The following is a 20,012-nucleotide window of genomic DNA, read 5'->3' on the forward strand; positions in this document are numbered from 1 at the left end:
TAAACCTCAAGACACAAACTACTTTCTACATTTTACTTATGAAATGTCAACTTGTATTAATTTTCTGTCTTGATTTGAGTGTAGTTTTAATAAATGTAAAAGACAGAGACTGAGTTATGAGCAGTTAAACTATCAGGGTCAAGCTAATCACCGTTTATTATCCGTTAAATTGATGATAAACTTGCTGCTAGTAAGTAAGTAAGTAAGTAAGTAATATTTGTATAGCACTTTTCTGGACCAGGGTCACAAAGCGCTTAAACAATCAAAACAATACTCAATAAAATAGATTCTTAAAAGGTCATTTATCTTTGATTTATTTTGTATTAAGATAAATAAACATCTTGTAAATGCTAGCTTAGCGTCATTATTGGCCAATTTTAGCTTTAGCTGATGCTATCTTGTCAAGTTTATGTTAAAAACATGTTAAGCATTGATGCTAGCAATATTTGTTGGAGCCTTTATTCAATTACTGTAATTTATTTGTCATGAAAAAAATTGAAATTTTCTCGGATGAGATTCAAATTAAAAAAAAAGTCTTTAAAGTAGGTGATGAAATGATACAAAGTTCAGATCTGGGTCGGTCCACAGAGTTAGAAAGTTTGAAACCCTGTGTGAGAAGACAGACAAGGGAGTTCCTCAGAGTCATGGATCTTAAACTTCTCAGCAAAATTCTTATTGTGTTCAACAGGTAATACCGTACAAGGAGAGGTTCTTAAGCGGTCTTTGCATCCTGCACATGGCTGAACTGACAGACAACCTGTCAATCATGCAGTACCTGATAAAAAACATAAATCAACATGCGATAATGTTCTTATCCTTTAAGCACAGAATATTTTTAAGGCCTGAATGTGCAGAAGAAAACTTATCAACACTTTCAGTTTGAAGTAAAAATGTTTCCAATAGCAACACATCCTGTTATCTAAAATTATAATTCCAAACCACTTATACTGCTGCGTGAGTGAAACACAACCGCAAAGAACGTAATAATAAAAACAACACATGGTTAAATACACATTCGTACAGAGAGGGTTGATTTTACAAGTTTTCTTGTTACGATCTACTCCACCTGTCGACATGAAGGTCAAAATCTGCATTAACTCTCAGGGTTTCTGTCTTTTCACGAATGATGTGGTCACGTTACAAAAGGGGTTTCATGCCATCAGAACAAATGATCTGGTACTCGGTTCAGAGCCTTTGAGCCACATGTTTGTCAGACTCTTCTGAAGTGATCGCACAAATGTTTTCATTCCAAGATAATAACAGTGTGTTTCTGGAGACTCGCCCGAAGGAATCCTGCGGCAAAACCAGACACTCGCTGGAAAATGACAACAATATTGAAGCATAGACATTTTAGAAAAACCTTTTATTTGAAATACAGTTTCAATACATTACGACTTGATTGGTGAAATTATCCTTGATTACTATTATTATCTAAATGTAAGTGTGCTTGTGAGTTTGACTTGTTTTTGAGTAAATAATGTTAGTTTTCATTATGATATATAGCTATATAATGTTATGTTCAGAGATTCCTGATTTATTAGAATTATATATAATTATTTTATATACTTATTGAGTGTTAATTTTTCCTAAAAAAGGTCTGGAAAAGCGCTATACAAATAAAAATTGCTTACTTACTTACTTACTAAAATATAATGCTTCTCTTTTATTATCAAACTGAGGCTTTTCTTGAAAATGACATTTTTTAAAAAGTTGAATAAATAAGATCTCTCATGTGATACAGTAATATATTTTCCTCATATTGAGATTAAATTTAAAAAAAGAAAGTCTTAGACAAGAGCAGTTTGTTGTTGATAAAACTGAGACATGAGTGATAGAGTTCACACTTCCACTGGTGGTCAAATGTGTGCTGGTGGGGGAGTTTCTGCGGGGGTTTCAACCGTCAGAGGTCATTGTCATATCAATGGGTGATGAAGAGCTCTGGCCATTGTGTGAACCTAATGTATATCTCAGGCGTGCCTCCACGTGTCATAAATCACAAACTAATGAACCGGGTCAGGGAGAAAAAATAGGCAAAAAGGAAGTCTGCACACGTTTCTTCTATCACCCAAACAATAGTGGAGTAGGACTGACGCCAGCCAACTGGACCGTGAGCATGGTTTGAGTGTAAAGCCGTGTGATGAGGAGGTGACCTCTGAAGCGTCTTGGAGGACCCGAAGTTTCCTGCCGCCCGAGTCCGACTCCCCCAGCGAGGTCTCCGGAGGATGAGGGACCTCATGGACAGGATAGAAGTCAGCAGGCCAAGCAGGAAAGACTAAAAGTGCCGGCAGGCGTGTGGACAAGGGTTCCTGATCAGGGAAATCCTGCCTTAAGATACGGCTCACTAATTTTAGGGCTCTCAGTTTTGCCAAACCTGAGTACGACCTGATAAGAAAAGGTTAATGTACAAGATCCACTGGAAGATTACGATCGTGATGTTGTAGTCAAACACCGACAATTATTTCATTAACGACTTGTGTTGTTTAATTTCATTCCAAACAAAAGGATCTTAAAAACCTCTACTTGTAGGGAGTTTTCCTCTGAGAAATAAGAGACACCTGAAGTGACAAACTCTCCGTCTCCTTCTGTCTCCTGCGAGGACTGGCATTTCAAAGGCTTTCACACAAGATGCCCATCGTTAGGGAAGACACGTCGTTTCCGAGTGGAAGCGCCCAAGCTTGGGGAGACTCCGGATCTTATGTTGCGTGGGCCTGGAAGAGGATCATCTCCGAGCACAAAGTACCCGTTCATGTCTCTTCTCTGCTGCTGCTAAATGGAATGCCTGTGAGCTGCGGCAGAACTGCGGTCAGCTGCGCTCATTTATGGAAACATCACAGGTAAGAAGATAAAGTCATGGGTTGTTCGGAGAAGAAACCGTGAAGAATAATCACTAATGGAGCAACGTTCTCACTGACGGAAGAGTGGATTTTATGGCCCTTCTTAGAAAACGACTAAGTTGATTAAGGCGTTAAAATTCATCATTTCTTTTCATGCCTCGACACCAGAAACGCTAGCATGTCTTTCCTATGATGAACTTTGACCGACTTATGTGTATGAGTTTTGCTATAATCCTAATAGGGAGGGTTGGCCAATGATTATGACACTGGACACCCAACTTTAATCAAAATTCAAATAAATCCCAGAGTGAAGAATCTAAACTTGCCAAAGAAGTTTCACAAACTGACAATTAAACATAGCATTTGAGAGACCCGCCGCAGTTATGTGAGTGAAAATAATTGTGACTGTAAAAGTACAACTGACGGGTGTGCTGACACACAGGAGCCCACACATGACCTCTTGACATGACGGCTTCCTGACAGGTGGTGTTTTCAATGGAGGCCGAGACGTTGAAGGTCTTGAGAAAACGGGGAGAGTTCATCACTATAGAATGAGGTTAAAAACACCCATAAAATCCTAAATAAAGGCAATAAATGAATACTTTGATGTTTATATTTTCAATTTGGGAAGGTGATAACTGGATTGGACGAATCTACATGATTTGCAATGCTGAGTCAACGATGACTTGTTAACCGTTGTGGCTGATTTAGAAACAATGCTGACCCCTTGTGACAACAAAAGGACACGACTTCCCTTTTACTTACGTTCAATAAGTCGAATCAGAAACTTTTATTGCCACTGCAAACACAGCGTCGATTTTTTGTTGTTATTGTGGTATAATAATAATATTAATAATGATAATAATTATCTCATTTTTATTAATCATCATCATAATAATAATAATAATAATAATATACTGTGACATATTTTACCAACGGACTGTGTTATATTAAACTATTAATATGTTGTTATTCAATTGAGATTGTATCATTATTATTAATATTTACTTAATTATTCTTCATTGTTAAACAATGTTACTTATAACTTAGCTATATACATATAACTTCCATTATTGGTTGTTTTTTTTAATAGTCACAACACCAACTCAGCAGAAGGATTTTAGAAACTAAAAATAATAATAATTTATAAGCTATAAAAGTAAAGCGATCCTTTAGACTTTACTTTAGAATACGCTCTCTATACATATAATATCGTATTTTACTTGAGAAACGCTTGACTGCGAGTTAACGTTATCCCGGAACCGTTCTTTCCGTGCTGCAAAAGTCGGACTCATTTAATTGAAGGACTCTGTTAGCATAGATGCTAACAATACCGAGGCCTGTTGATTTTAAAGAAAAATGGTGTGAATAAACGATGCTCGGACGATTGCCATGGTGTCCCACAAACAGAAAAAACTTTGGAAGTATGTAGAGGAGGGTCGCTTGTTAAAACTCAAGTCGTATCTCCGCAAAAACCGGGACTTGGATGTCAATTTCTCCCGGGGGAAGCGAGAGAGGAGCCCGCTGCAGCTGGCCTGCAGCCTGGGGGACGACGCTGCGGTGCGTCTGCTGCTCAAAGGAGGTGCTGACGTCCTCTTTCGAGACCGAAAAGGAGACACAGCGCTACATATAGCTGCCAACAGGGCATTAAAACACGGTGCATCAGGTAAGACATACATTAGCCAATATGCTAACCTAGTTTCCAACTGAATTGAAGAGTAACTATTTCGTTTGTTTGCATTGCAGCCTTTAACGACCTGGTGGTTCCTCTCAGAGAGAATTGTCCAGAAGCCATGTTCACGACCAACTCAGCAGGGGTCTCACCTGAAGACCTGCTCAACTGGATGAAAAATTCTGGGGTATTTTCATAAACGTGTATATATTTTGAAGTGTTTCTTTGCAGGGTGATTGATAACAAAGTAGATTATATTTTCCCCAGGAAGCAAGAAATGATGGGTACAGACTAAGAACGCTTATGGGGTCTTGGTCGAGTTTTACAGTTTTTATGATGGTACATATGAACTCTAAATTATAGGCTACAGTTACCTTTATACAGTATTGAGGTAGAAAATGTAATGTTTTGATTCTTGTTTGAGTCTGGAGATTGGTGTGATGTTCCAGAGACTGACCACTGCCAAAGAGTAAATGATTAAGAAAATGATGTGGTGGTTTCTGCTTTCTATTTTACATTAACATCTCAGTCGTCAAGTTAACCATGACGGATAGCGGAGTTATACGTGACCGATTGTCAGTCCATATTGTTAATGATGGTGTGTCTATAAACATCCCTTTCCAGCTCTTTTGTTAGAAGGATGTCAATTATTTTGGTTTTATTTGGACTTGAACTTTCAAAAAAATAAATCTAAAAAGTGAACTTTACATGTGAAATTTAACAAAGTCTATAAAAGCAAATGTTTTATGTGTTGACAGGATGGAGCAGCGAAGGCGAGTCATTCTCCTAAGGTTGATGCTGAGAAAGTATGGATGGAAAAGCTATTTGGAGAATGCGAGGACGAATTCTGTGAAACATTTGGAGTTTATGATGGTACCTTCAAACCCAACGTATTAGTTTCTTCTTCTTTTTTGTTCAATCTTAATACTTATACCTATATTTGCACTGACAGCTGACGACTTCCTGCCGGTGGATGATGATGAAGAGGACTTTGGCGACTGGGCTGATCGGATCAGACAGGAGTATTTTTCAAAGAAGAACGCTGAGGCTCAAAGACTGGCAGCGTCTGGTTCAAGTCGGAAGAAGACGGGAAAGAGTAAACGAGAGAAACAAGAGCGAGAGCAGGAGGAGAAGAGCAACAAAGAGCTGCATGAACGTCTGCTTAAAGAACACCAGGAGTACCTGGCTCGAGCTTCACGTAAAGAAGAAGAGACTCGCCTGGGAAAGAAGCGAAGGTATGATGAACGATGTGAGGCTACCTTCCAGGGAGGCTCCTCGGCTGCCGTCACTAAACTGAGCTACGACGACATCCCATGGCCGGCACCGCTCGGTACAGTTAAGGAGATGGTGGACTTGATGCTGCACGGCGTTGACCGCAAAGACGTGCCGGTGTTCCGTAAAATCCTCCGCAAGCAACAAACCCTGTGGCATCCCGACAAGTTCGCTCAGAGATGTGAAGCTCGGCTGGAGGAGAAGGACAAGCAGAAGATCCTGGACACGGTCACGGCTCTGTCACAGGAGCTCAACAGACTCGCTCAGAGTCTCAGGACTTGACAGCATATCGTGGGATCAGCACTTTACAATTAAATAGATGCTGGAATTTAACTTGTCTATTTATTTATTGCTTATTTCCTCAGAACAAAGTGTTGTTTTTTTGTAAATCGTTTCTATGTATTCTTTACGAAATTAAAATATGATACACAAAACTATTCTAGTCCTTGTTTTTAAAAACTGCCTTAAAATAACAAGCATTTTTGAATAAAGAAAATTCTTTAATACACTTAACATCCTGAAAGAAAATTATAGAGTCATTAGACATTTCTTATTTACCACATTAATCCCAAACGAATCTAAAATGTATTTTAACGTTTCTCTTGCCTCCATCTCAGCATGGTTATAATCTAGAAAAAAAAGATGAATTGAACTTATTTTTATTTATTTATACATTATAAAATATAGGATGTTGTACACAAAGAAGGGCAGATGGTCGCTTTCTATGATGGAAGGGAATAAGTAGATGCGCCGGTTGCCAGATTTGCAAAAACATCCCCCCTTTTTGATGTCCTGTCGGCGCTGCCTGTTTCAAAAGGATTGTTCATAAGTTTGTAGTTAAATTTACAGAAACGATCGAGAAAACCTTCACCAGAAATATATTTTACTTCTGAACGTTACAAAATAAGTTTACATTATAACAAGTGAACATTTACTTGTAAGAAGTCTCGGCATTCATTTAAAACAAATGCATTTTCAAATAAGGTTTTTATTATCTATTTGTTTTATTATACATCCATGTATTTCAATTTGAATGAAATTGAATCAGACACCGTGGGTCATATTTATTTTAGGGGTAAATTATATTTATTGTTGTTTTTGCGATCGTCTGTCTGGCGATACAAAAAGTGGGATGCGACCAACCTGGCAACCCGGAGACGCAATCTGTGTCAATTGCCGGGCGACGGAGAATAAAGGCCGAGAGTCTATTTCTGACACCGGCGTGTTTTTGTTCAACGCACGTTTATCTTCATCCAACGATCTCGTCCTGAAGATATTTGTTCTGCGTTGTATTTGTATCGTGGTCGCGCCATCTTGCGCTGCGTGTTTTTTAACGCCGCTATGTCAGGTGTTCAAGGTTCCGAACCGACAGGATGATTCTTCTGCTGCTCCATCATCGATCCATAAGGTGCTCAAGGTGGATCTAAAACCTTCTTGTTTCTCTACATCCACATGTGAGCTCTGACTGCAGAGACTCAAGTGCTTCTAAAGTCCTAGTAATGCTGTGGTTTCAGTCAAAGATCAGCAGAATGTTAATTGGTTTAATGGGCTTCAGTCAACATTGTGTTCTTGTTCACTCAGAGCGCTGTAGGTGGAGCAGACGTGCGTGTGCGTGCGTGTGCGTGTTCTTGAAGATAAAGATGGAGTTCAGGAGTGAGGAGATGTGTCTGGCCCAATTGTTCCTGCAGTCTGGTTCCGAGTATGACTGCATCAGTGAGCTCGGGGAGCTGGGACTAGTGGAGTTCAGAGATGTAAGTATGTCGTTTTTACAGGTGACGTTTGGTGTTGTTGTTTATAGTGTGTGTGTTAAAGCAAGTAAACAACAAACCAAATTGTTTAAAGAATTAATCATTTGTACATTTGTATAACGAACCAATTGTTACAAATTCTTTATGAATTTAAGTCAGAATTTACCAAGAGAACAATGTAATATTTTTACACGTGGTTTTCCTTATATTAAGATGTTCATAATGAGCAACACAGCTTCTCAGCACTCAGTGTTTTGCATGTATAAAAACACACAAGTTGTAATTAAATACATTATGATTAAATAATGATATATTATTATTTTTATTATTGATTATTGAAGTATATCAGTGCAATAAGAATATTGGATGTTTGATTTTAATATTTCAGTGTTGAAATTTTGTTTTTTTTCTCCTATTTTTTTTATTAAAATGTTGTAATAAAAAAAAATCTATTTAATAAAATGTGTATATTGAATGGTTGAATTGGAATATATATTTTTTAAAGTAAATTTAAAAAAACAAATAAATGTTGTTTTTTTTACACAAAGAAATTGATTTTTGAAATCCAAATAATTAAAAAATAAAATGTCTAAATGCCACACAAGAACTGAGCTACTTGAACTGTCATGATGGTAATATTACACCAACGTTCTTATATTGAACTTAAAAAGCTATAAAAAATAGAAAAGATTCAATACAAAAAATAATTTGGCATAATTGGAATTATAATATTAAACTTGACATGAAACTTACTTATTTTTTTAACTTATGTGCAAAAATAAAATGTTTCAAATGATTTAATTCAATTATTCAATGAAAACAAATGAAACCTTTCAATAAACAAATATTAAATTCAATATATAAAATACAATTCAATGCTTTATAAAGAAAACAATCCTTAAATTTAACATAAACTTTCTTTATTCTAATGGCACTGATCGACTTCCATATGATTCTTCATTTCTCTACGATGCTGTATTAATTGTCTGATCAGAAAGACAGTAAAATGTGATTATTTATGATACAACAAAACATATTTCCAACCAGTTCATTGTATTTTTAAATACTAGCATTTTTGTTACTGGCTGAGTTATTACAGTATATTTTATAAACATTAAGTCCTGACATGCGAGTCGAAAAGAGAACAAAAGACAAATAATAATGTTTATTTAATCAAATTCACAGAAGTGTAATAAACCCTTCGAGCAATAGGATTCCTCAGAGATGGATCAGCCCTTTTCTTACGGCACTATTATAATTGCCACAAAAAAAGTATCCATGCATGCAAACAAAATGAAAAGTTGCTGAGTCAACATGTTTATATCATAGTTAAAGCTAATTTGCTGTAAGCCTGAAAACACTTCATGGCTTGAAAATCACTTTATCTTTCCCAGTTTCTCACCATGAATTCATGTGAAGCGTAAAATCATATTAAAAAAAACTACCATCCAAATAGTTAAAGTCCCTTAAAATATATTTTATTCAACATTATTTTACTGAACGTTAAATTGTATTTTTTCATTTTATTTGCTGGAGTGGTTCGTCTCTATCGTGGTCCTCCTGACATCTGGATCAATGAAGACGATCTGATAACTTCCGTAACGTTGTTAGATCCGTTACATGCGACTCTGGCCCGAGGCGGCTCAGCTCAGTGCAGAGCAGATATTGAGCGGCTCCGGCGTGACCTACCATGTTGCTCTGGTTTCAGCTCAACCCGAGTGTCAGCACCTTCCAGAGGCGCTTCGTCAGCGAAATCAAAAGATGCGAGGAAATGGAGAGGATTCTGGGTAAGACGTGAATCAATATAAATACACGTAAAACTATATATAATATTCTTGTATATAACCATGTTTAATTTCCTTATTATGGATCTAAAGTCATTATATTCATTTGGACCAAAAATACCTCTCAATATCCGAGTAGCTTTTCTTCAGGTGTGTTTTTGTTTTTTCACCGTATCTCCACGTCTGTGTCCAGGTTACCTGCTCCGGGAGATCCAGAAGGCCAACATAGCCGTTCCCGAGGACGATGAGAGTCCTCTCGCACCCCCGCCCAGACAAGTCCTGGAGATCATGGTCAGTTTGAAAATCATTTGACTACATTTTCATAAAGTGAACGTCACAGGGTCGTGAAATCTACAACTACTGGCTTAGTTTTTGAAGAACTCTGTCAATTATACACTGAACCTACGTCAACAACTTCTGTCGTCAGCAGCTTTCTTTCTTACACTTGAAAATATTGTATTTAGCATCTAGATTTTAAATTAATATGTTATATTTATTCGTTTTGGCTTCTTTTTTTTAAACTATAAATACCTATGAGCAAGTATAAAAATAACCTTTTTTTCTAGCTTTTATTTGTTGCTTTTAAATAAACCTTAGGTATTTTTCATTTTGATGTTTTTCTAATGTCAGGGGAGTCAAACCTAACTATATGAAGAGCCAAAATCGTTTAACTGATTCAGTCGCAGACGAAACAAAATTTAAATTTACCAAGAGAAAATATGACTCTGGAAGTATATCAGTGACATCACAATACTCAACGCTTGAATTTAACATTTCAAATGTTTTATTTTTATTTTTCAGATGTTTTTTGTTTTTTTGCATAATTTTAGAAATAATTGAATTAATTTGATTCTATATTCAGGGGTTAGATTTGTTTTTTTTTTAGTTCAATAAACTTTATATTAAAAGGTCGATTTTTATTTCATTCAATTACTTTTAATTTAAAGGGTTCAATTTGTTTTTTTTATTAAATTCATTAACTTTTATATTAAAAGGTTACATTTATTTTAATTAAATCATTAACTTTTATATTAAAAGGTTAAATTTGTTTTCATTAAATTCATTAACTTTTATATTAAAAAGTTGGTTTTGTTTTTATTAAATTCATTAACTTTAAGATTAAAAGGTTTTATTTTATTGAATTCAATAACTTTTATATTAAAAGGTTCATTTTGTTTTAATTACATTTATTAACGTTTATATTAAAATGTTTGTATTCTCAATAACTGAATACAAAGTGAATTATTTTACTACACATAGAGTTTGATATTCTAATTCCAATTATTAACATTTCTGAATTCAATATTTTCTAATTCTTAAACTTTCAATTCAATATATACAAGTATAACAACCTGTATAACCAACTTTGATATTGAGGCGGGCCACATAAAATGACTTGTCAGACCACATTTGGTCCCCGGGCCACAGTTGGATGTTGTGAGCTGGTCTCGTGCACAGTTTCACGTGGACGTTGTGTGCCGTGCAGGAGCAGCTGCAGAGGCTGGAGATGGAGCTGAGCGAGGTGGCGAGGAACAAAGAGAAGCTGCAGAGGAACCTGCTGGAGCTCACCGAGTACACGCACATGCTGAAGATCACACGCACCTTCGTCCACAGCAGGTCCAGGGTCAGTATGGAGAGACGGAAACACGTCTGTGACGTTCAACTGACTCCGTTTTAAGACTAGAATAGAATGTGAATTTGATGACTCACAGAGGCTAAGATAAAAAGATGTACAACATCATCACCTCCTCTTTCTTACGGCGAGAGTTGAGGCAAGCTAGTAGCTGCACTCGGTCGCCATGACTACGCTCATCATTCATTAGTGCGCTAACCAAACTGCAGCTCTTAAACTCCATGTGTGTCACATGTTCTCTCTCTGAACCAGCACGAGGCTCTGGGTCCTCAGTACGAGGAGTTCCCCACCATGGAGACGGAGTCCGTGACGGGATGCACAGGCATGCAGAGACTGGGAGCCAAGCTGGGGTGAGCGGCGTCGGTGAAACAAACATGGAGCACCTGAGCTACATGGTACCTCCGTCTGCAGGTTCGTGTCCGGACTGATCCAGCGCGTGAAGGTGGAGGCCTTCGAGCGGATGCTGTGGAGGGTGTGCAAGGGTTACACCATCCTCAGCTACGCGGAGGTGGACGAGAACCTGGCCGACCTGGACACTGTGAGGACACTTGTTACTGCTGATGAGATTCATTATTGAGCACTGAGCAACTTTGGCAAAAACATATATGTTGGACTCCATTCACCCTGTCATAGGTTCATCCATCCATCCATCCATCCATCCATCCATCCATCCATCCATCCATCCATCCATCCATCCATCCATCCATCCATCCATCCATCCATCCATCCATCCATCCATCCATCCATCCATCCATCCATCCATCCATCCATCCATCCATCCATCCATCCATCCATCCATCCATCCATCCATCCATCCATCCATCCATCCATGTCTATTCACCCTGTCATAGGTTCATCCATCCATCCATCCATCCATCCATCCATCCATCCATCCATCCATCCATCCATCCATCCATCCATCCATCCATCCATCCATCCATCCATCCATCCATCCATCCATCCATCCATGTCTATTCACCCTGTCATAGGTTCATCCATCCATCCATCCATGCATATGTCCATCCATCTATTATCCATCTATAGGTCCATCAATCCATCCATCCATCCATCCATCCATCCATCCATCCATCCATCCATCCATCCATCCATCCATCCATCCATCCATCCATCCATCCATCCATCCATCCATCCATCCATCCATCCATCCATCCATCCATCCATCCATCCATCTATCCATCCGTCCATCCATCAATTCATCCATTATTAAAACCATCCATATGTCCATCTATCATTCACATGTCCATCCATCCATCCATCCATCCATCCATCCATCCATCCATCCATCCATCCATCCATCCATCCATCCATCCATCCATCCATCCATCCATCCATCCATCCATCCATCCATCCGTCCATCCATCAATTCATCCATTATTAAGACCATCCATATATCCATCTATCATTCACATGTCCATCCATCCATCCATCCATCCATCCATCCATCCATCCATCCATCCATCCATCCATCCATCCATCCATCCATCCATCCATCCATCCATCCATCCATCCATCCATCCATCCATCCATCCATCCATCCATCCATCCATCCATCCATCCATCCATCCATCCATCCATCCATCCATCCATCCATCCATCCATCCATCCATCCATCCATCCATCCATCCATCCATCCATCCATCCATCCGTCCATCTATCAATTCATCCATTATTAAAACCATCCATATGTCCACCTATCATTCACATGTCCTACCATCCATTCATATGTCCGTATGCTCTTCCATCCATCTCTTCATGTATCCATCAGCTTGACCAACAGCATTATATGCACTGCACTCTTACACCACTTCCTATCCTCCTTTTCTGTGTATGAACCACAGCTTCCATCATATCTTCTGTTCCAGCTGCATGAGTTCAACACATTCTCACTGTCAGCCTGTTGGCCTTTCTAGGTGAATCTGTTCTGTGTCCAGAGTCTTACCCAAACATTACTTGGGGTTATTTTATATTTTAATACATCTTAATACATGAATTCTCAGCTCAAGTTTATTGTTTTTATCTCTGTCTCATGATGGTGTCTCATCTTTACAGGGTGAGATCAGCAAAAGTGTGGTGTTCCTCATCTCCTTCTGGGGGGACCAGATCGGACAGAAGGTCCAGAAAATCTGTGATTGGTAAGAATCTCTCACAGCGAGTGAAGTCACATGAAAGACTGATGGTTGATCTCGTTCAGCTACCACTGCCACCTCTACCCGCACCCCGAGAACGACGAGGAGAGGGTGGACGTGATGGACAGCTTACGGACGCGGATCCAGGACCTCAACAACGTAACGTTTGTCCAGAACTTACTCGGTGACACTCTGAGCCACACAAACAAACACTCTGGGGTCGGTCGGTCCGCAGGTGCTGCATCGGACCGAAGACTACCTGAGGCAGGTCCTGCAGAAGGCAGCAGAGTCTGCGTACAGCTGGGTGCTGCAGGTGAAGAAGATGAAGGCCATCTATCACATCCTCAACCTCTGCAGCTTCGACGTCACCAACAAGTGTCTGATCGCTGAGGTCTGGTGTCCGGTCAGCGACCTGGCCAACCTGCGGGGGGCGCTAGAGGAAGGCTCGGTGAGAACATGAACATTTATTTGTACTGGAGATGATCTCAGCCACACTTAACATTTGCTGGAATCTTCCTTCCTCAGAGAAAAGGCGACGCCACCGTGCCATCGTTCGTCAACCGCATCCCCAGTGCAGACACTCCTCCGACGCTCTTGAGGACCAACAAGTTCACCTGTGGGTTTCAGAGCATCGTGGAGGCCTACGGTGTCGGAGACTATCGCGAGGTCAGCCCAGGTGAGGAGGAATCTTCAGGTGTCATTTTTTAGGAAGGATGTGGAAGTAGATCAGTGCCAGCAGAATTTTTGGAATTCTAAATCTTTTTATTGAAATGTTTTTTTAAACATACATTTCTTTATTTAATAATTGAATTATATTATTTCTACTTTAAAAAAAATAATAATTTAATTAAATAATTTCTATATTTAAAATGCTTTTATTAAGGTTTATTTTTTGTTTTTGAGTAATTAAATAAAGAAACAGAATATTTTCAAATAAATGCAATTATACCTCACAATAATTCATATTCTTCTAAATTCAAGGTCAAAATGTTGGATTTCTATATTGAATTAAGATGTATTTTATATTTGAATCACATTTTTTTTAAACATAGAGCTTGAATTAGTCCAATAATGAAAATATATGTTTTCCAAAGTCAATACTTATTAATTCATAGGCTTTTTAATTAAATATAAAAAATATTGGTAAACCAACATTTATTATATATATTTATTTTTCATTATTCTAATTAAAATTAAAAAAAATACTATAATATGAAAATATAAATTGTTCATTCATTGTGTATTTATTAGAATATTTATTTAAAATAATTAATATATTATTTCAATACAGATGCTATTGAATTGAATTATTCTAAAAATAATGAAATACTTAAAAACTACATTTTAATTTCAAACACTGATTTATTCCATTAAATAACAGCTGCTAAATCACCAGCATCAGATATATTTCCTCTCCTCTGCAGCTCCCTACACCATCATCACCTTCCCCTTCCTGTTCGCCGTGATGTTCGGAGACTTCGGTCACGGGATCATCATGAGTTTGTTCGCTCTGTGGATGGTGTTGACGGAGAAAAAGGAGAAGAAAAAACGCTCCAGTAATGAGGTGTGTTGAGTCTTCAGAGCTTCTTGTTGTCACTCAGCTGATGCTGTGTGTGTGTGTGTGTGTGTGTGTGTAGATCTGGGTGATGTTCTTCAGTGGTCGCTACATCATCCTGATGATGGGACTGTTCTCCGTCTACACCGGACTCATCTACAACGAATGTTTCTCCAAGTCTCTCAACATATTTGGATCCAGCTGGAGCATCAAGGCCATGTTTGCCAGTCAGCAGTGGACGTATGTTAGCAGCACAAAAAGAAACTGCCGTCGCACACGTGACCCATCCATGCTTGACAACACTGTCTTTACAGCAACAAAACTCTTCAGACCAACAAGTTCCTCACGCTAGACCCCAACATCAGCGGCGTCTTCACCGGACCGTACCCGTTGGGCGTCGACCCCGTGAGTTCTCTGACGACACCGTTAGCATCGTGCTTGTGTTCAATGCTAAGAGACTGTGTGTGTGTGTCACAGATCTGGAACATGGCAGAGAACCGACTGTCGTTCCTGAACTCGTACAAGATGAAGATGTCGGTCATCATCGGCGTCATCCACATGAGCTTCGGCGTTGTGCTGAGTGTCTTCAACCACTTGTGAGTGTTTACACTTCATGGATTAGTGACAGGATTCTGCACAAGCATCCATTAGCTATAAGATATTACCCTTTAGCTATAAGCTATTAGCTATTAGCTTTTAGCTATTACCCGCTATTAGCCGTTAGCTATTAGCCCAGACCTGGGTGCCCGGGGGCCACATGCGTATTGACTGTATTTATGCGGCCCTTGTTATGTCAAAGTATGATCATGTATAAATGGTTCTAATGCATTAACAAATGTATTTTGTATTTAAAATTAATTTACATTTTCACATAACAGCTCCTTTTTGTCTGTAATTTTTTGTGTATATCCCTCAAAAAAATATTTTTAAATTAATTGAAGAAAAAAACTCATCTATACAAGAATAAGATTAAAGCTTATTTAGCTTAATAAATGTCATGGCCTAATGACGAATATCCTTTTTCTTTGGGGATTTTTTCATCTTTCTTTTTGCTTGACGGCCCCTAACAACATTTGCATAATTTAATGTGGCCTTTGAAGAATTTGAATTGCCCAACCCTGTATTAGCCTTTAGCTATTAACCTTTAGCTATTAACCTTTAGCTATTACCCTTTGGCTATTAGCATTTAGCTATTACCGTTTAGCTATTAGCCATAAGCTATTACCCTTTAGCTATTACCCTTTAGCTGTTAGCATATAGCTATTACCCTTTAGCTATTAGCCTTTAGCTATTATCTTATCATTTAGAACTTGTTAAGTTACACCAGTTAATAACCTCAAAGTCTTACTTGCAATAATGATGGTTTGTGTTGAACTGTTCACTACATTAATGCTAACATAATGACCACCTGATAAAGGTTGTAATCTATGTTGAGAAAAACGTGTATTAATTGCTTTTCCAAATATTTTTAATTTAATGTTTGTAATTGAAATATGGACTAGCTCAGAATCAACTAATTTAAAAACATTGCAGTATCTCAACAACTCAAAAGTACCATCACAAACCCTGAAGACTTAAATGCTCCTAATTTGACTAAAACAACTGTTTTCAACTTTCAGCAAGATCACCCTGTTCTCTTTTTATAGTTGCTTTTTTTTCATGAAAAAATATGTGTTTCCACATTACTTCATTTTACAACGTATATTCCATTGACCTTGTAGTTTCATACTAGAATTCTAGAATACTAGAAGTCAGACAATGCATTGCAAAAGTTAGAGAGTTTGTAAAAGAAAACTTGTTTTTGAATGATCTGTGTCAAAAAAACTATTATTCCGTTCTTTTCGGCAAAAATGGACACCTTGAGTATGATAGAGGTTCTAGAGAGTTATTTGTGAATATATTATTATAAATTGTATATATAAGGTGTCTCACATTAAAGCAAAGATGTACGTATCCAAAAAAAGACAAATTCATTTGTAAAATAATGAAATATATATTCATCTTATAGGAGGGTGAAAGCCAACACCTGATGCCACTCACCCGTCTCTCTCTCTTCTCCTTCAGGCACTTCCGACAGAAGTTTAACGTCTACCTGATGTTTCTCCCTGAGTTGCTGTTCCTTCTCTGCCTCTTCGGCTACTTGGTCTTCATGATCATTTACAAGTGGTTGGCCTTCTCAGCGCGGGACTCCAGCCGGGCCCCCAGCATCCTCATCCACTTCATCAACATGTTTGTGATGCAGGGGAAGGACATCACGCCACTGTACCCTGGCCAGGTCAGAGCAGCGGTCATCCAGATAAACGGTCCATTACATTCAACAATATCTTGTTTATTTTCCAGACCGGACTTCAAATCTTCCTCATTTTGGTCGCCATGTTGTCAGTTCCTGTGCTGTTGTTTGGGAAACCTTTTTTCTTCTACTGGCTCTATCGTGGAGGGAAAGGTCTCAGAAGGCGCAGGGTCCGTGTGAACGATTCATTTTTCACTATTTGATGTGTTAGAACGCTTTTTACAAAAACTGACTTGTGTTTCCTTCATCAGGGTTATGAGAGGGTGAGACGCGCAAGTGAGGACGACGGTTCTACGGTTCCCTCGTATGAAGATGAGGATGAAGAAGAAGGAGCGGAAGAAATGAATTGCAGACAAATTCTTCCCAAACAAGTAAATAAAACAGTCGTTGCTATCCTGAATAACATGTTTAAATATATTTTTATTATTGTCATTTTTTCTTCATTTTTTCCCTATTAATCATTTTAAATTATGATAAATTAAAGGGAAGGTAAATTATTAAATAATTGATGATCAGTTCATTTTAAAACATAAATTATTTTCAGCCAAAAAATTAAAAAGGTCTCAGACCTTCCTGCCTTTCCGTCTTTGATCCAAGATCATCCCAGAAACTCATGTTTTAAGAAATATTTAGAAAAAAATAAAATTGAGTATTACTCAGTACACCGTGGAGATTTTTACATATGACATTTGTTATCCATATTGTTCCCAATGCGATCTTAACACTTACTGCAATACCATATTATACCACTAGGTTGTAGTGTTATTAAAAAATACTTTTTTAGTCTATACTATTTTAACTTAAAATGTATTTATTATTTTAAGATGTTTAGCCTGTTCATGTGTCACAGCACCAAGACAGGTGATAATAATTATATATCCATATTGATGTTATTTTATATAAAAGTAAATAATCTTAAAGAAATGCGTTGGATATTTATATTTCAAAATATTTTTGTTGTGTCTTATTTGTTTTCAAATAATGCAAAAAATTAAAAAGCACCTTACTATTTTAAAAACCTTTTTAAAACGTGTCTGTCTGTCTCAGTTTGATTTTGCAGACGTGATGTTACACCAGTCCATCCACACCATCGAGTACTGCCTGGGCTGCATCTCCAACACGGCGTCCTACCTGCGACTCTGGGCCCTCAGTTTGGCTCATGCACGTAAGTCTTCTCCATCACGAGAACATCAAGATAGACTAAGGTTACATAAGAACATGATCTCTGATTAATAATTAATGTTCCTGTCACTGCTGAATCCAGAATTGTCAGAGGTGTTGTGGGCCATGGTGATGCGACTGGGCTTTAAGATCACCACCAAAGTGGGCGTGGCTCTTCTGGTGCCGGTCTTCGGCCTGTTCGCCACCCTCACCGTGTCCATTCTTCTGGTCATGGAAGGCTTGTCAGCCTTTCTTCACGCTCTCCGCCTCCACTGGTGAGTCACTTGTAAAGAAACTCTTTGAATAGAGTCACTTTTGGATCTTTATTAGCACTTCTGTTCTAGTGAAATCTAGGTTATACCTGTTATTTTCAAGTGATATTGTATTGTTATGTGACGCAGAGTTATTGTGTTTGTAGCTTACAATTTCGGAGTAATTTTTAATATAAAAACGACATATATAGGCCTGCTTTATTTGAAGATTGAAAATCCTTTTCATTTTTTATTTCAGGGTGGAATTCCAGAACAAGTTCTATCACGGGACCGGAGTCAAGTTCGTGCCCTTTGACTTTGCACTTCTGCCCTCTATATTCGAGCAGGACGGCTTACTTTAACAGAGGCGAGAGACTGGAGTCGAAAGAGGATGCTGGTCGGGAGGTGGGACATCACTGTGATATCACCAACTAGAGAAAGAAAATCCCTCTTGTAGCAACGTTTTTTCAATGTTTTCAAAGCTGTGCTGACTGCCTTACTATACTACCCAGCAATCCTCCGACTATACCGAGGTTCAAATCCTTCGACGATTTTCGCTTTTGGAGCCGATATATAGTTTGAATCACTTATTTGACATTTAAAATTTGCATTGTACTCTTTTGTGTTATTTAAAAGGTGTTATAAAAGAGCAGTAACAATACAGTGCACGTTAAAACTCTGTTGAAATTATATTTAAGCATCCTGACGTAGTGCCATAGAGATTTGCTTCTATATTCTATATTATGTGGGGGATGCCATCAGTGGTGCTGTTTAAATATGTCCCTTTTAATTCAGCCTGTACCTTTGCTCCGATGAAAGCCGTCCTCATTTAACTCCTCACAGGTTTATCTGACGTTACATGAAGAAAGCACTTTGCGAAAAATGATTGTACAAACGTTTTTTCCACTAAACGGTCTTGATGATGCCAAATGAAAATGCTCTTCAACTGTTAGCTGTTTGCCTATTTATTCATGATCGCGTTCGACGACTTGTACTCCTGAATTCACGTGAGGCGCCCCAGAAGTTTTTTCTCTGAAGGATCTGCTTTGTTGATGTGATTATCATGTTTATATGACTGTCTGATATTTTACCATTTTAATGTTCTGATTAAAAGTTTCAAGCATTGACTGAGCGTAAATTTTTCACATCATTAAAAATGTAAATGTATCTACATGTTGAAATAAAAAGTGTTGCTTCACATATAAAGAGAAGTATTTATCATTCCATAAACGTAATTGGGGTTAAATACTTAGTTTTAATGCAAAAAAATAATGTTATTTCTTCTGATTTAATATTTTTTAAAGCAGTTTGGTACATTAATCAAAAAATGTTTGTTTATTAAAGGGCAAGTTAAGTCGAAAACTCAACTCACTTGACTCGCATGTTTTAATTGTAGCTGTACTCCAACCCCGCTTTGTTTATACAATGAGGCCTTGGAGGTGAAGACTTCCTGGATTGATGATGCCCAGTGACAAACCTTCACAGACCACAGCATGGTTAATCTCCAAAAGAAAAAGGCGTTTTCAGTGGGCGGGGCTTAAGATCATTAATGTATATATTTAAATTAAAATGGAGTTTTGTACAAACAGACACATACTGATGAAACAATAGAGTCCAAGATTAATTTAAGATACAGTTAAATCAACACATTAGTTTCCCTTTAAA

At 38.0% G+C, this 20,012-nt stretch overlaps 2 protein-coding genes across 2 annotated transcripts; both read left to right on the top strand.

Moving 5' to 3' along the window:
- The first annotated feature begins 4,127 nt into the window (after nucleotides 1-4,127).
- nfkbil1 (nuclear factor of kappa light polypeptide gene enhancer in B-cells inhibitor-like 1) lies at nucleotides 4,128-6,203 on the top strand. Its single transcript, XM_087792505.1, has 4 exons — nucleotides 4,128-4,500; nucleotides 4,581-4,693; nucleotides 5,265-5,379; nucleotides 5,459-6,203. Exons 1-4 carry the CDS (start codon nucleotides 4,227-4,229, stop codon nucleotides 6,058-6,060), a joined length of 1,104 nt encoding a protein of 367 aa, XP_087648631.1. The 5' UTR covers nucleotides 4,128-4,226; the 3' UTR covers nucleotides 6,061-6,203.
- Nucleotides 6,204-6,982: 779 nt separating this feature from the next.
- On the top strand, nucleotides 6,983-19,443 carry atp6v0a2a (ATPase H+ transporting V0 subunit a2a). The gene is made up of 21 exons (XM_087791216.1): nucleotides 6,983-7,195; nucleotides 7,360-7,529; nucleotides 9,235-9,313; nucleotides 9,504-9,601; nucleotides 10,797-10,934; nucleotides 11,196-11,293; nucleotides 11,355-11,481; nucleotides 13,014-13,096; nucleotides 13,156-13,249; nucleotides 13,326-13,538; nucleotides 13,616-13,766; nucleotides 14,515-14,654; nucleotides 14,728-14,885; nucleotides 14,960-15,050; nucleotides 15,123-15,241; nucleotides 16,710-16,920; nucleotides 16,986-17,105; nucleotides 17,187-17,306; nucleotides 17,983-18,100; nucleotides 18,200-18,371; nucleotides 18,607-19,443. Exons 2-21 carry the CDS (start codon nucleotides 7,419-7,421, stop codon nucleotides 18,707-18,709), a joined length of 2,544 nt encoding a protein of 847 aa, XP_087647342.1. The 5' UTR covers nucleotides 6,983-7,195; nucleotides 7,360-7,418; the 3' UTR covers nucleotides 18,710-19,443.
- Nucleotides 19,444-20,012: the final 569 nt, after the last annotated feature.

The sequence above is a fragment of the Callionymus lyra genome, chromosome 5 (genome assembly GCF_982586985.1).
Source record: "Callionymus lyra chromosome 5, fCalLyr1.hap1.1, whole genome shotgun sequence".
NCBI lineage: Eukaryota > Metazoa > Chordata > Actinopteri > Syngnathiformes > Callionymidae > Callionymus > Callionymus lyra.

Coding starts and splice junctions, on each gene's coding strand:
- nfkbil1 (XM_087792505.1), top strand. CDS start 4,227: ATGGTGTCCCACAAACAGAAAAAACTTTGGAAGTATGTAGAGGAGGGT. Junction 4,501..4,580: donor ATTAAAACACGGTGCATCAG/GTAAGACATACA, acceptor TTTGCATTGCAG/CCTTTAACGACCTGGTGGTT. Junction 4,694..5,264: donor ACTGGATGAAAAATTCTGGG/GTATTTTCATAA, acceptor ATGTGTTGACAG/GATGGAGCAGCGAAGGCGAG.
- atp6v0a2a (XM_087791216.1), top strand. CDS start 7,419: ATGGAGTTCAGGAGTGAGGAGATGTGTCTGGCCCAATTGTTCCTGCAG. Junction 14,655..14,727: donor AAAAACGCTCCAGTAATGAG/GTGTGTTGAGTC, acceptor GTGTGTGTGTAG/ATCTGGGTGATGTTCTTCAG. Junction 15,242..16,709: donor CTGAGTGTCTTCAACCACTT/GTGAGTGTTTAC, acceptor CTTCTCCTTCAG/GCACTTCCGACAGAAGTTTA.